The 14,430-nt window shown below is 38.8% G+C and overlaps 1 protein-coding gene across 4 annotated transcripts in view; it reads left to right on the top strand.

The window, feature by feature from the left end:
* The window catches only part of LOC128733629 (uncharacterized), a 194,928-nt gene that overhangs the window by 163,117 nt on the left and 17,381 nt on the right, over positions 1 to 14,430 (top strand). For all 4 annotated transcript variants that reach the window (XM_053827353.1, XM_053827352.1, XM_053827354.1 and 1 more), the window contains exon 3: positions 5,572 to 5,690. In XM_053827353.1, the coding sequence (XP_053683328.1) occupies positions 5,572 to 5,690 (119 nt within the window). The remainder of the gene's footprint in view (positions 1 to 5,571; positions 5,691 to 14,430) is intronic.

Here is a 14,430-nt window from a genome sequence, read left to right on the forward strand (position 1 = left end):
CCGAAGTAGTCGTGGTCTACGAAAATAAAAGGTTGCACAAAAGGTGTAACTCGAACCTTTGGTAAGGGAGCCATCATGACCTTTCGTGTATGGCAATATGCACGTTCTCTCGTAAACCTTGTGATTAATGCCCGCATTTTCGGAACTTGAAACTTCTATCTCATCTAGTTTACTATCGTTTCTCTGTTGGCATGGTGCAATCGTCAGTGGAACTTGGCTGCTACCAAAAACGTAATCCACGTTAACTGTGGTGTTTGAACCAACGTTTAAAAATGTGGCTGGTTTTTGATACCACAGAGCATTATTGCTAGGTTGTTCCGTCGATTCCATTGAGCTCCTCTATTTTTTCAGGATGAGATCACTGCTGCGCCTGTTTTCAGAGTTAATCTCGCCTCAGCCCAATTCTTCCTCCTGCAGGACTACAAACTCCAAACATTGAAAAAAAGCAAAGCCGTGCGATTAAACGTCCTTTCTAAGACTTGATCCTTCTTTATCGACAGGCTTCGCAACCGGCTATTAGAGTACAGAACAAAAATCCTACTGGCTCTATCTAGCAGCACCACCTAGCCGAGATTCGAACATACGACGACTGGCTTGTTAGACCAGCATTGTACCTCGAAACCAACTCCATGCATTTAGTACACTTTCAAATAGCTTCCATTTCTGCACAGGCGTCGTAGATACCTCCGCCACGCGAAATCTGACGATCGGAGCATACTTCCGATGGTCTGGCCGCAGCCATGCTAAAACTGTCTCGGAGTATGTCCACAGCACACGCCTTGCTACCGAAGTTTTGTGCATTTTTACCACACTGCTCAGCCATCGCAAACTATGTACAGCACCTCGCGACTCCTAACGGGGAATAAACATCATCTTGAGTGGAGTGGAGACTCAAAATACATGTTTTTGCAGAAGGTTGCAAATTTCTAGGACCTTTCCTTGCAAAGTTATTGCTCATTTAAGCTTTATTTTTCCTTAACTTCACGAGCCAAAAGCGATAACTTTGTAAGAAAAGGTCCTAGAGATTTGCAATCTTCTACAAAAACATGTATTTTAAGTCCTTCAATAATCGCCTAGAACCATAAATTCCTGTAAAATGCAACCAACATAAACTAAGTATGAAAAACTAATTTTTAAAGAATTTCCAAGAAAAATACTCTATAGCTCTGCACTCGATAGAGATAGAAATGTCATTTTTTTAGCAAAGTTGTTTGCCTTTATATTTTCCATAACTTTGTCGAAGAAGCCATGTGTCTATCTACTAATACAAAAAAATGGACGTGTATCGAGCCTTTAGCGAACGCGAAACACATAAAACGTATGCTTGCCTTACTCTCATTTGGGTGATTGGGGACAAGCGGAACCTATACAGATTTATAGTACTCGACTTAAGCTTTCAGATGAAGCACTGATTTCATAAATCCACATGCCCCATTTTACCCCATAGGCTCGTGAAGATAAGGAAATTTAAAGCTTGAATATATGATAACTTAGAAAGTAAAAGTCCCAGACATTTGCAGTCTTCTGCAAAAACCCGAATTAATCCACCTAGCGGCGTGACCTAGCCTTTCTACTGCCACAATAATCACTATTCAATTTCTCAGGAACATCTATAACTAACTTGACTATATTTTTAAATATGCGTTCCGTATTCCTCAAAATCCTTATTTGCCAGTAAAATTCACAACGTATTGCGTAGAATAATTATATTTTCTTTCCTTGGGTGCGTAAATACTTGTCTCATTTATGCTACTTGATGAACACCTTATTTAGTTTTATAATATTTACGTGATTTATCGAGAAATAATGTAAACACAAAAGATAATTTTTACAGACTTGAATGAATATATATAGAAAATTAAAAATTAACCCTCTAACGGGTGTACAGACGGCCTTAACTTTCGGGCTTCAGAGCCATATACGAAACTTTTTTTGAATTTACAATATGAATCATGTGTTCATAGCAGATTATTTGATATTTTGATATTAATACCATGCGTTCAAAAGTTAGTATCTTTGAAGACAAGAGTTCAGAAAAATTATTTTTATACTTCGCTTTTGAAGAAAAAGGATATCGACAACAAAATGATTAATCTCAAAATTTTACTATTAGTTTGCTTGTTTCTCACTTTTCTTGAATTTCAATGCAAATTTAAAAATTGCAAATTGTCATCACATACACACACATACATACATACATACATACATACATACATACATACATACATACATACATACATACATACATACATACATACATACATACATACATACATACATACATACATACATACATACATACACACATACATCACACACATTGCATACAATCAACATTTGTTTTTATTTTACACGTTTTAACGGTTTAATATACGGTGCTTAAGTGTTAAAGATTGAATAACTTTTGAATGAACCGTCCGATTTTCAATAACTCGGTTTCGTTTGTTAGATCTCAGCAGTAATTTTCAAATAATAATAAAATGTGTGATGTTTTTCATTGAATTAATGCTTATATGTTACAAAAATATGTTTTAAATACTATTTTTTCACATTTCTTTATGTAACTTTCAAACTACAAGTCCAATCGTCATGCAATTTGGAAGTTAAGGGTTTGCAAGGCTCCTCTTTCATATGCAATCAATTTTGTTCAAATCGGTTGAGGGACCTATGAGATAATAGAGTCCCATATTTTTTGTATTTTTATACATAACTTTTGAACTAAAATTCCGATCAGTATGAAATTCAATAGCGACCAATGGGACACCTAGACCTTTCATTTGACACTAAGAACATTAAAATCGGTCCAGCCATCTCCGAGAAAAGTGAGTGAGATTAAAAGCGTCACATACACACACACTCACACACATACACACACACACACACACACACACACACACACACACACACACACACACACACACACACACACACACACACACACACACACACACACACACACACACACACACACACACACACACACACACACACACACACACACACACACACACACACACACACACACACACACACACACACACACACACACACACACACACACACACACACACACACACACACACACACACACACACACACACACACACACACACACACACACACACACACACACACACACACACACACACACACACACACACACACACACACACACACATACATACACACACAGAAAATGCTCAGTTTTCGAAACTGAGTCGAATGGTGTATGACATTCGGCCCGCAGGACCTTCTTTCCATTTCCGGTTTTCTAAGTGATTTCTATACCTTTATACTATATATTTATATAGTAGAAAGGCAAAACGGGTGTTTTGAGAGTTTCAATAATTGCCTAGAACATTGTATTCTTGTAAAATGCAACTAAGGAAAGCTAAGTATGAAAAATCAATTTTTAAAGAAGTTTTAAAGAATATGCCCTATAATTCAGTACTCGAAAAAGAAATTTTAATTCTTCAGCAAAGTTACTTGTTTTTATAATGTTTACAACTTTGCTGAAGAAACTATGTCTATATCTCCTAACACAAAAAAGTTATTTTTTTTATTTTCATTATAGTAAGCAATGAGTAACTTTTGACAGTTTTAGATTAAGGGGGATATTCATACGAACAAAAGTGCTGAAGATCATAAAATGAAAGCAAAAGACACTAGGAAAAAAGTTCCGATTTTCGCTTTTTTGGACCATTGTGCACTGGATGTTCCCATATGTCTTGCATTAGAGTTCGTTCATAGAATAAAAAGAAGCTAAGCAACCGCATTGATTCGACGTTATCATCCTTTTCCGCTTTGAAGAACTTTTCCTTTTCTATCGATGTCGCTCCCACTTGCGCTACGACCCCTGGATCGTTGGACAGAAAATTGCGAATTTCAAATCCACCTTCCGGATGTAATAATTTCACTTCGCACTTTCAGGACGCAAACCTTCACTGCTTCCTTCGCTGACAGAAAACCGTTCAAGTTCTATCGAACATCTACCGCTCCCGGACACTCGACTTCGAACTCTTGCATAATATATTGAAAACCATTTCATCAAACCAGTGCAGCAGCGTAAAATTTGTTTTTTTTTAGTTGAAATTCATTGGTTGTCAACAGAAGACAATGTTGCCAATGCTTCATGTAGAGGATTGCATTAACAATAAGAGCCGTTTGTTGACAAATTTCGGTTTTATATTTATATACCTGGTATAGGTGCATCCAGTTTTCGCTATAAATCCCGACGACAGCCATCGATCACTCAGTTTAAAAGTGAGAAACAGTATCGTTAAAAGTCAAATAGACCAAAGCGATCTCAGATTGCTGCCGTGCGGTACAGCAGTTTTATTGTAAACGTAAAAACCCTTCGAGGCAAGTTCCATTTACAGACACAACAGAAACATCATTTAGAAGCTATGTGCTAAGACGGAGAGGGAGACTGGTCCCACAAGCCGGTCGTCGCTTATTCGAATGTTGACCGCGGACTAGAGGAACCTGTAAGATTCACACTAGACCCGCAATTGTCCTGTAGCTGACCGCAAAGTCTGTCGACTATAAACTGAAAGCCAAGTGGAATGTAGCATAACGGGTTTGTTTTTAAATATAGATACATAGAAATTTTTCATTTTATTGCATCAAATATCTCTCCAATCTGTCGATAAATGGTTGAGTTATAAACGACCAAAACTTTGCGTAAATGTTCGGATTAAGTGCATTCCAATATTGTAAACAAAGAGGCAGTTAGGCGTTAGATTTGATTTTATATAATTTTTAGAACTAAAGGCATTCCTTAAAAGACACATTTAAGTGCGTAAGTTTTAATTATTTATATTTATTTGTTATAGAATATCAAATTTGTATAAGTCTTGTTGATCACATGTCAACAGAGCTTGATACAATTTATTTGAACTTTATTTGAACAATGAAGGTTAAAATCACATTTAATCCATTCCGAATTGTAGCTTTTGAAACGTTGAGCACCTGTGATGTCTCAATCAAAAAGATCAACACAGGAATAAAGGTAAGAAATGATATTTCAAGTATTGATCGAAATATGAAACCAACTAAACCATACTGTCGTCACTAAAAATAACAGCATATTTCTAGTGGGCCAAATTACAAAAACAAATATGTTTCAGTATCACGTACGGTGACAGAAACGAGGATCAATTTCCTTGCACCAACCTTAAAAAGCTATCGTCACAACGTGCTCAATTTAGTCTTCTTTCCCGCGGCTATGTAATTAAGCCAGCAGCAAACCGCAGCTTGGATGTTGTGTTTACATAGTTAATGGAATAATTAGCACCGATTGGTTGCTCCGCTCGCTTCACCCTTCGGGTTACCCCTCGGGCATTCCACGGCGTCTGCGATGCTATTAAAGCAAACAAGCGTTTACCTCCGGTATCATTGCTTCTAATGCCGCAGCCAGCCAGCGATGGCAGCCGTCGACTAACGGACGGACAATATTTAACCATCATATTTCTCACTTTTTACCGTTTCAGTTTTTTTCCAACCAGTTACACAGACCGGTACTAATTGCAACCTTCCTGTTCTCGTTTTCTTCTTCTTTCGTTTCAACAGCACCCAACAGCTACAAAGGTCTTCTCCTGCGGTCCGAGGTCCTGTACCGGTTGCAGCACTACCAAAGTGCCCTGGCGGATGCCGACAACGCCCTGAAAAGCCGTCCCACTTCGTACAAGGTCAGTAGTATATCGGCAACTCGCGTGCCACATCCAACATGAGTCGCCGCAGCGCCGGCAAAGTGCAACTTGAAACGCCAACCGGCTTTCTCTCTCTGGCTCTGTCCTGCCCGAATGTTCCGATGCTATCGCAGACTACTCTAATGACAGGGATGTAGTCGGAATGCTAAAAATGCTAGACCTGTTAAGTAATCCCTATAGCTGAGTACACGCTAGACGCTACTAAGTATATGGCACCTCCCTCGTACAAACTGCAACTCGTAGATATTCAAGGTGCACTGATGCTGGCAACGATTTTCAAGGTTCTCGCCGTTCTCCGTATGATAAATATTATAATTGCCCTCGAACTCGTTGCACCTCAGACGCGAACCGTTGTCGCGCTAGTCGGGCAGCTTCAGTGCCGCCAAGTACTTACACCCTCATCATCGGTGAATGTACCGTTAGGGCACCTGTCGCCATCGCTATTACTGGCTGCCAGTAGGTACGAGTTTCCGCCTTTTGTAATGGGTGGCAGGCAATGTTTACGTAACTGTCCGACGATAGTTTACGCTTCGCCTTCGGTATCTTTTTGCGATATGGCTTGTTGACCGGCAGTCCTTGGGACTGGGAAAACTTGCGAGGCGAGCGAGCGAGCGTACGTAGAATAATTGTTGCTTCGATCTGTCGCTTGATGATTGATGTAAGCGTCTCCAATTAAATTCAAGTGTCGCCATAACTGATCGCCCTGTTGTTCTTTGTTGCTGATGTAATGAAGATCATGTTCAGTTTTGAGAAATCGTCACATTGTTATTGATCACTAAGTTTGATTTGTAAACGGGGTTTGGAGCAATTTGTTTGAATTCATTTCCTGAATTCAATTCATTCAATTCACATCACTTCAGGCTAATATATCAACAATGACGACATACACAACTGATTGAATAACTAGCAGAAGTCAGGAGGTACTAACAATTAATCACCAAATGGTTGAATGATTTCAAAACTAACTTCCTTAGGAGCATCTGAATAACTGCCAAAATTGCAACAATTCATCAAACATTTGCGAGGGTGAACGCGACCAGGCATCCACATCGACGCACGGTCCTGTGTCAAGTCCGCTGCACTTTCTGGCTGATTTGACACTTTGACAATTTATGTTTACTCTACTACCGTCGTCGTCGTCATCGTCATGCGGTTTTGTGGTTAGCTCCAGTTCAGTTGCTAGTCAGTCGGTGCGCTCGTTAGTCATCGGTTTCAACGGCACGCGCTTGTCCGTCCGGGATACAACAACTGCCCCCAAATATCTGCCGACGGAAGTGATTTGCCCACTGAGAAAGTTTTTGCCCGGTTGTCGGTCTTATGGTCGGGATGAAATATTAGAGAACGTGCGGATGAGTTGCTAACATGATAAAACTGGACAACGAAATCTGTTTCACATTTGGTTGTTACCCATACAGGAAATGGGTTGTTACCCATGTTCATATTTTGAGAGTTGACCGCTGAATCGAATTATCATTAATTTATTTTATTTTATTAGAAAGTCATATAATTAAATTTGCTGCTGTCGTCGGAGTATGAAATATTTTCGTTCCTTCTAGTCAGATTTCATTTGCTGTTTTTGCTCACATGACTATAGCGCCTCAGCGCAACAGAATTCGAAAAAGTTGTGTTGGTTAATTATTATCTACAATATTGTTGAAAAAAGTATACTTTTATCTTTTGTATTTATGGCACTGTGAGGCTGCTTAAAGTCGCGGTGACTCGTGCTGTATCAAAAACTTAAGTTCAATGTACTCGGTCTGGGTGACTCGTTGCCACTTCGTTAAGCATCTCAACATCTTGTCAAATTATACTTTTTTCAACAATACTGTAGATAATATATAATTCTACAAGTGCCCCGTACACCATTTTTTCGAAGTTTGTTTCGCTGAGGTGCTGTAGTCAAATGGGTAAAAACTAAGCAAAAACAGCAAATTCAGCCCACTTATAGTTACAAATAAAATCTGTTCTAATTCAAGAATAACTGCGTGATCAATTACGATATTCGTTTTGTTGATCTTCCTATTTCCTATGCTGTATCTAATGCATTAAATGGGCTTCTCCCTTGTTGTAAACATAATCACTAAGCATTTTTGCCACGACAATGACCATAACCAACGTAAGTTGGCACCATTCTTAAAACTTGTCGACTCTTTGTAGTAACTGAAAACCCACAAAAAATTTTGAGGTGTAAATCATATCAATTCGAAGTTCATAATCCATAGAGGCAAATAAGGTAAATAATAGATTGGTAGCAGTTGACTTGTCACACAAAAATCTGTGTTGCTTTAGTGAGATTTTTAGTTTCGCAGTTTCTCGAAAACAAACTGGTATCTAAGGAGTCACTCCATGCCATGATAGTTTCATACACTAGGTCTTTTATTCTTTTTATGTTTTGAGAACATGAGAACTACTTGTGCTGAAGATAAATTGAAAATTGCTCTTAAAACATATAAAGAACTTAGGTGCACTTTATTAATACCTAAGATCAGATATCTGGATCTGTTCACGCAAAGTTACTCGTTAATAGCACACGCTGATTTCTATCTTTCTATTTTAATTGCTATGTTTGCCGTGAAAAGCTTGTGAGAGGTGAAAAGGTAATATTAGGATTTCCCATAGGTGCTCTGTTGGTTTGTCTATAGAAGTACGAAGCTGCTAGCTGCGGAGTGGAATTATCATTAAGTACTCAAAACTTTTTTTCGAATTCTTGCCAGGCGAGACAATACTAATCAAAATATTAGTAACAAACAGATGCTGTATCGTAAGAAAGCATTATGTCGTCAGCCACGGATTCATTACCATTCCAATAGATACTCAGTTGTCAATAGATATTGTGCGGCATATGTCGAAAGTGTTAACATAACTAAAGTCACCTTCAAATGGTACTTAAAACTATTTTGACAAAAAATGCGGGTACTTTACTTTTAACCTTCTTATAGTGCTGAAAATGCTTATTTACAGCTGATTACTGACAGGAAGAATTTGATTAGAAGTTTGGAAGGGGTCAATCCCGGCGTAGTGGTTAGCATTCACGCCACTCACGCCGACGACCCGGGTTCTAATCCCAACCCCGCAGAAGTCACGAATGACCCAAGCTGTTAAAGTGACTAATCAAACAAAAAAAGAAGTTTGGATGCCAATTAACAACTATTATATTGTAAAAATGCTACACGCAACATGCAGTAAAAAGCGCCAGAAATGCCAATAAATGGTTCATTTACTGCTCATGTTAATGCTAAGTAGTTACCTGAGTATTTAATGCATGCTCTAAAGGTCAATAAGCGTCGTGAAATTTGAATAAATACAATTACATTAATACTGGTCAACGCATTTTCTACTATGGAAGATCAAAAAGAATAAACTTACTTCAGTTTATATCACACTGCATTGGAAACCCGGCGAGTAGCGTGTAAGTCGACGCAATTTACACCAACTTGAAAGCTGCGTTTGATTGCGTCGATCACTTTATCTTATTACTTTCCTTATATTTCAGTCTCGTTCGGTTGTAAACTCGTCTATGCAAATGATGGCTTGAAATTAATACTTGTCATATGAATTGTAGTGGACTCCACTGCATAACAATGATACTTGAATACTTTTTCTAACTGGTGCTTACGCATTTTACTCACTTTTTAAGAATCAGAAACTTATTTTATGTAAATACTCAAAGAACAACCTATGAATAGTATGATATCTTGCTATAACATGTACTGTGAAGTTATCGATTTGACTATGAATAGAAGTGCGCTCAAAAAACAGTTTTTTCTATGTTAGTTAGTTAAGAGACTTATTGTAACTGCAAAGGTCTACGACTGATTGACGACAAATAAATAGAAGTAGTAAGCACTCTAATATTTTTTGAAACGATGGTTCTACAATTGATGAAGGGACGGTAAAGGAAAGTAATGAAGAAGGATTTTTTTGGGAATGGAGGGAAAAGAGTGGAAAGGAAGGGGGGTAATAGGTAGCTACGCTTAACAAGTTATCGTTGTGACTCCTACCTTGTGTCCAATGCTGGAGGGTGCATGGGTCGAACCAAGCTATAATCTGAGATTATAACCGGATTCGAACCCACATCACCCGCCAGGGCGTGTGGCTCGCTGGTACCCGTGTACCTATGAACCACAGAGGCGCTGGACAAAAGGAGACTGCACAACCCCCCTTATTAATGTAGCGACATGGGTTAGGCTATTTTTAGACACAAATTGTGCCTCTTCCTTCACCTACTGTGGAAACCACCGACCGAGAAGTTTAATCTAACTTTGTGTTTACTGGTAACGACGACACTATGCAGGCCCTTGCGACTTACAAGCTACTGCGTGTGAACGCTGTTCGTCTGTCAGCGTGTTAGCCGCGATTCTCAACGCGGGGTTTCAGGGGAATGCCCTGTTCCTGTGAAAAGAGACCAAACCTCGTGATTTTAGTCATGATCTTGAAATGCTGTCAGGCATATATTATTGGAAGCACTTTACTATACGACTATACTGCCCATAAATGGAAGACAGTCACATATGCAAAAACGTGCAGCGGCGAAAAATGTATTTGAAACCGCTACATTTTTTCTTAAATATTGAGTACATTTTGGAAACAAATCGTCCAAATCATCATAATATTACTAGAATGTACATTATAGAAAACTTTTACAAGCGATTTGTTCACAAGTGACCTACAATTTGTTCCAAAACTTATAAAAACTACCGAAGTTACTGATATGCGTTTATTTGTGCTTGAATAAGCAAGAATAAACGCATAACAGTCACACTCACAGCATGCCTTGATCCTTGCGTTGCCGGTGGAGTATTTTCAAGACCACGTGTCGTTGTTGTTTTGTAATTCACTTGCACGTTTAATTCAACTGTTTCAAATGTCCGTACTGAACTGTACTGTATTTGAAATTTTACGGGAGTAAGGATAACTCTGAAGATAAACTTCCATTTCCTAGCATTTTCTGCTTTTATTTGTAATTTGTTATCGTGGGGTCGCATAAGGGGGTTTGTTCAATTCAGAAACTGGTCGCTTTCCTGTGTCAGTAACACTCCCAGAACGTGTCTCCGAGTGTGACCAATGTGATCCTGGACATATTATATGACGACAAATGAACTATGAATGAAATGAAATGAGCTAGTTGTGCACTTTCGCGTACTTAGAGATGTCACATGCTGTATTTTAGTTCTATTCAGAAACTGATCCCTTTAGGGGTATCCGGAGCATTTCCGGATATGTGATTAGATATGGCCAATGACGTCTTGAACACTTTATACAGCTACCAATGGTCTAGTTTTGCAAATTCGAGTACTTAGAGGTGTCGTATAATGGAATTATTATGATTCAAGGTGGTTCAAGTTTCATATATTCCGGAACTTGTTCCAACTATAGCTTCGGAACCGTGTATCCACTCCAAATTTTCTTCAATAGTGTTCTTGTAGGCCATAAAATCTTTCGTTTGGTAGTTGTTGCAGTCAAATCGGTTCAGGAATTTCCAAAATCAAATGCTTATCCATATATTTTCACTACTGTGACTGTTATGCGTTTATTTGTAATATGGGACTGACATAGTTTAGTATTTTTTTCAACATTTTGGGAACAAACATAGCTTTTTTGTTTGAAATATTGAAAGAATAGGTAATTTAAGGATGATTCCCAGGTTTATCTCAAAAATGGTGAAAATTCAAATGGGACTGTTATGCGTTTATGGGCAGTATACAACAGCCACAGAAATCCTCGAAAGAGCACTAATAATCAAAGATCTTGATGGCTCACAACTATTATTATTCTCAATTCAAGCACCGCCAGAAACTATGGCCTTTTAATGAGAAATGTCATAGAATTCACTGACTTATTTTGCCTATACTCACTGCATTTAATTTTAACTTGCACCGTTCCATTCTGGAGACATCAACTATAATTTGAAGAGTCCAATACTGAAATTTGGATTAACTGAATTAAAGCAATATGAGGTAGGTTCCTACGGTACGTTTCCAATTTTGAAGCTTGCTATAGGATGGCAGAAATCAAAATTGAAAAAACCCGTTGCAACAAATATCAAACTTGTTTTGCAGGTACTCAAAACGGCCGCAAGGTAGTCCTCAAGGACCTTTGCTATTTACGATTATGATGAATAAACTTACCAGAATTATCTAACATGTAATTAACCCCGTTTAGAGATAAATAAATGTACAGTAAAGACGTCCATCCGGAGGGTAAACCACGTACTATTGCGCTTGAACGCAATGTACGAAAGAGAGCGTAGACGACCCGAGTCTTCGACATCTGCAGAGAATCCAGCGTAATCTGAGGGTGAAACCAAAAACTTTTTGAAAATATGTCAGCGTTAAGCCTAAGAAATCGGGCCTCCCCTTGACCAGCAAATCCGCCTAGCAAGCTCCGAGGTACGATGCTGATCTAACAAGACAGTCGTCGTATGTTCGAATCTCGACGGGGCGGTGCCGCTCAAAGTGAATAGGATCTTTGCACTAGCCCCGTAATTTTCCTGTACTCTAATAACCGCTGCGAGGTCTGTCGATAAAGAAGGGTCAAGCGCTTAAGGACGTTTATATCCATGGCTTTGCTTTTTTTTCAACCATTATCCTCAATCGTGCGGTTACTTCAGATCCTCAGTATGTCTGCCAACTCTTTGCTGACAAATTCGCGACAACCAGGCTATCCAGGCTACTTGTAATGTTCCACTAATGACTTGGAATACTCTCAATACCGACGAAGCAATGATCTCTAGAGCCGCGTAAAAATTAAAATCCTCGACTCAACTCTGTTTTTAAAAAAGCCCATCGAAGACCTGTTAATACCCTTTCGGATTGTTCTAGGTCTGCTCATCTCAAGTGGGGTATTTGCGTTTGAATGAAAAACTGCCTATATGTTTCTTATTCACAAAAAAAAAGCAATCTGAAAGATGGCAATAACTACCGAGGAATGTCGTTCTTGTGTGTCACTTCCAAGTTTATGGAGCTTTGAATCATGACTCCGCTACTGTCATACTGCAAACAAGACCTGCGTGATGATCAATAAGGATTCATCGTAGGTAAGTCAATCACTACGAAGCTCCGGTATCTTACGTTATACATTGCGGAAAGCTTCGTGGATCGCACTATCTGTCTAATCTACACTATCTGTGTAATCTATCTGTCTGTCACCTATTGATCCGTTTGTGGCGTTCAACAAAGCCAGTCACGATATTGGGATTTATAAATTAGAAAAACTCGTTATCATTCTGTCATTTTGACAGTTGAAGGTTTTCGATCAAATGCGTTTACGACCTCTTCTATAGTCCCACAAGGACAAGGCAGTCATTAGAGGCCGTTAATCTTCCTACTGTATTTCAATAATGTTAATCACGTTCTTAAAAGCCCTAGTTTATCCTACATCGTCGATCTGAAGATTTACTTGAGGATTCGCTCCAAAGATGCGGCAAATTGTTTTCAACGAGAGCTTGAAACCTTTATGGATTGGTGCTACTTGAACTATACGTACTCGTCAACCCTCAATAATGCTCCATTATTTCTTTCGCCCATAGTCGAAAATCTGCAAGTTTTAACTACAAGCTCCATGGTACTGAAATCCAACGTGTCGACCAGGTTAAGGATCTCGGCGTTATTTTAGACTGTGTGATTCGTCTTCCGTCAATATGTTGCCAAAAGCTTTGAACCATACTGCGTGCCGCACTTGAAAAACCCTGCACAATTCATTTGAATCGGTACATTTCTGCCATCCCTGATGAAATGCACTGCATGCTCAAACCAAAGCAAACGCGATCGGTTTCGGTGCTGTATGTCAGGCACTGGTTTTTAACACTTCGGAAACACTCGGTATCGCGTACACTAACTTCGTAGAAGACTTGGACTTGGACAGATTCAACTTTTTAGTCAAATCCCGAACCGAAGCATTGGGATTCAGCTTAAACGCTTTCACGACACACTTGTGATCCTAATCACTAAAAGAACATCCATTCTGACCACATTTCTCCTTCCGTTCGGTGCTCAAACTACAAGCGTACTGAAATCCAACGTGTCGACCAGGTTAAGAATCTCGGCGTTATTTTAGACTTTGTGATTCGTCTTCCGTCAATATGTTGCCAAAAGCTTTTCTATTAATACTAGAAAAAAAATTCCCTCTATCTATGTCTGCATTAGTGAGCTTTACTTGTAGTAAAACATCAGAGCCCGTGGGTTCGGATTTTGGTTGAATCAGGTGAATGAGTATGAAGATTACACTACAATAGAGACAGCTCTCTCTTTGAGACAAGAATGTTTCCATTTAAAAGTATGCTGAATTGTAATTTCCCATGGTGTTAGTTTTTGGTAGCATAAATAACTGCCTCCCAAAGTCCGCCAAAGTGCAGTGTTTTTGGTAGATTAGAATGCCATCTTACTTAAATCCTTAACTACATTAGTACTTTGTATGATTTTTTGATGAAAATTGACACAAAACGAAACTTCCTTTAATTTGGACTTTGAGAAGAAATAATTGAAACTTTGAAATTTTGATAAAATATGGATTTTGTAGGCTTCTGTCCGCCATTTGTAGCCAGGTTTTATCAACCTAACGCAAAAGACAACAGATCGATTATCGGTTAAGAATTGATCGAGAAATGGTAATTTTACGAAGTCAACTTTGGTACGATATCCTATACTGGACTTCTACGAAAAAAGAATCAAACACAACAGTGCACTATGGGCAAAAACGAGAGAAAAAACGGACGCAATTA

Source organism: Sabethes cyaneus, chromosome 2, assembly GCF_943734655.1.
Source record: "Sabethes cyaneus chromosome 2, idSabCyanKW18_F2, whole genome shotgun sequence".
NCBI classification, from domain to species: Eukaryota; Metazoa; Arthropoda; class Insecta; order Diptera; family Culicidae; genus Sabethes; species Sabethes cyaneus.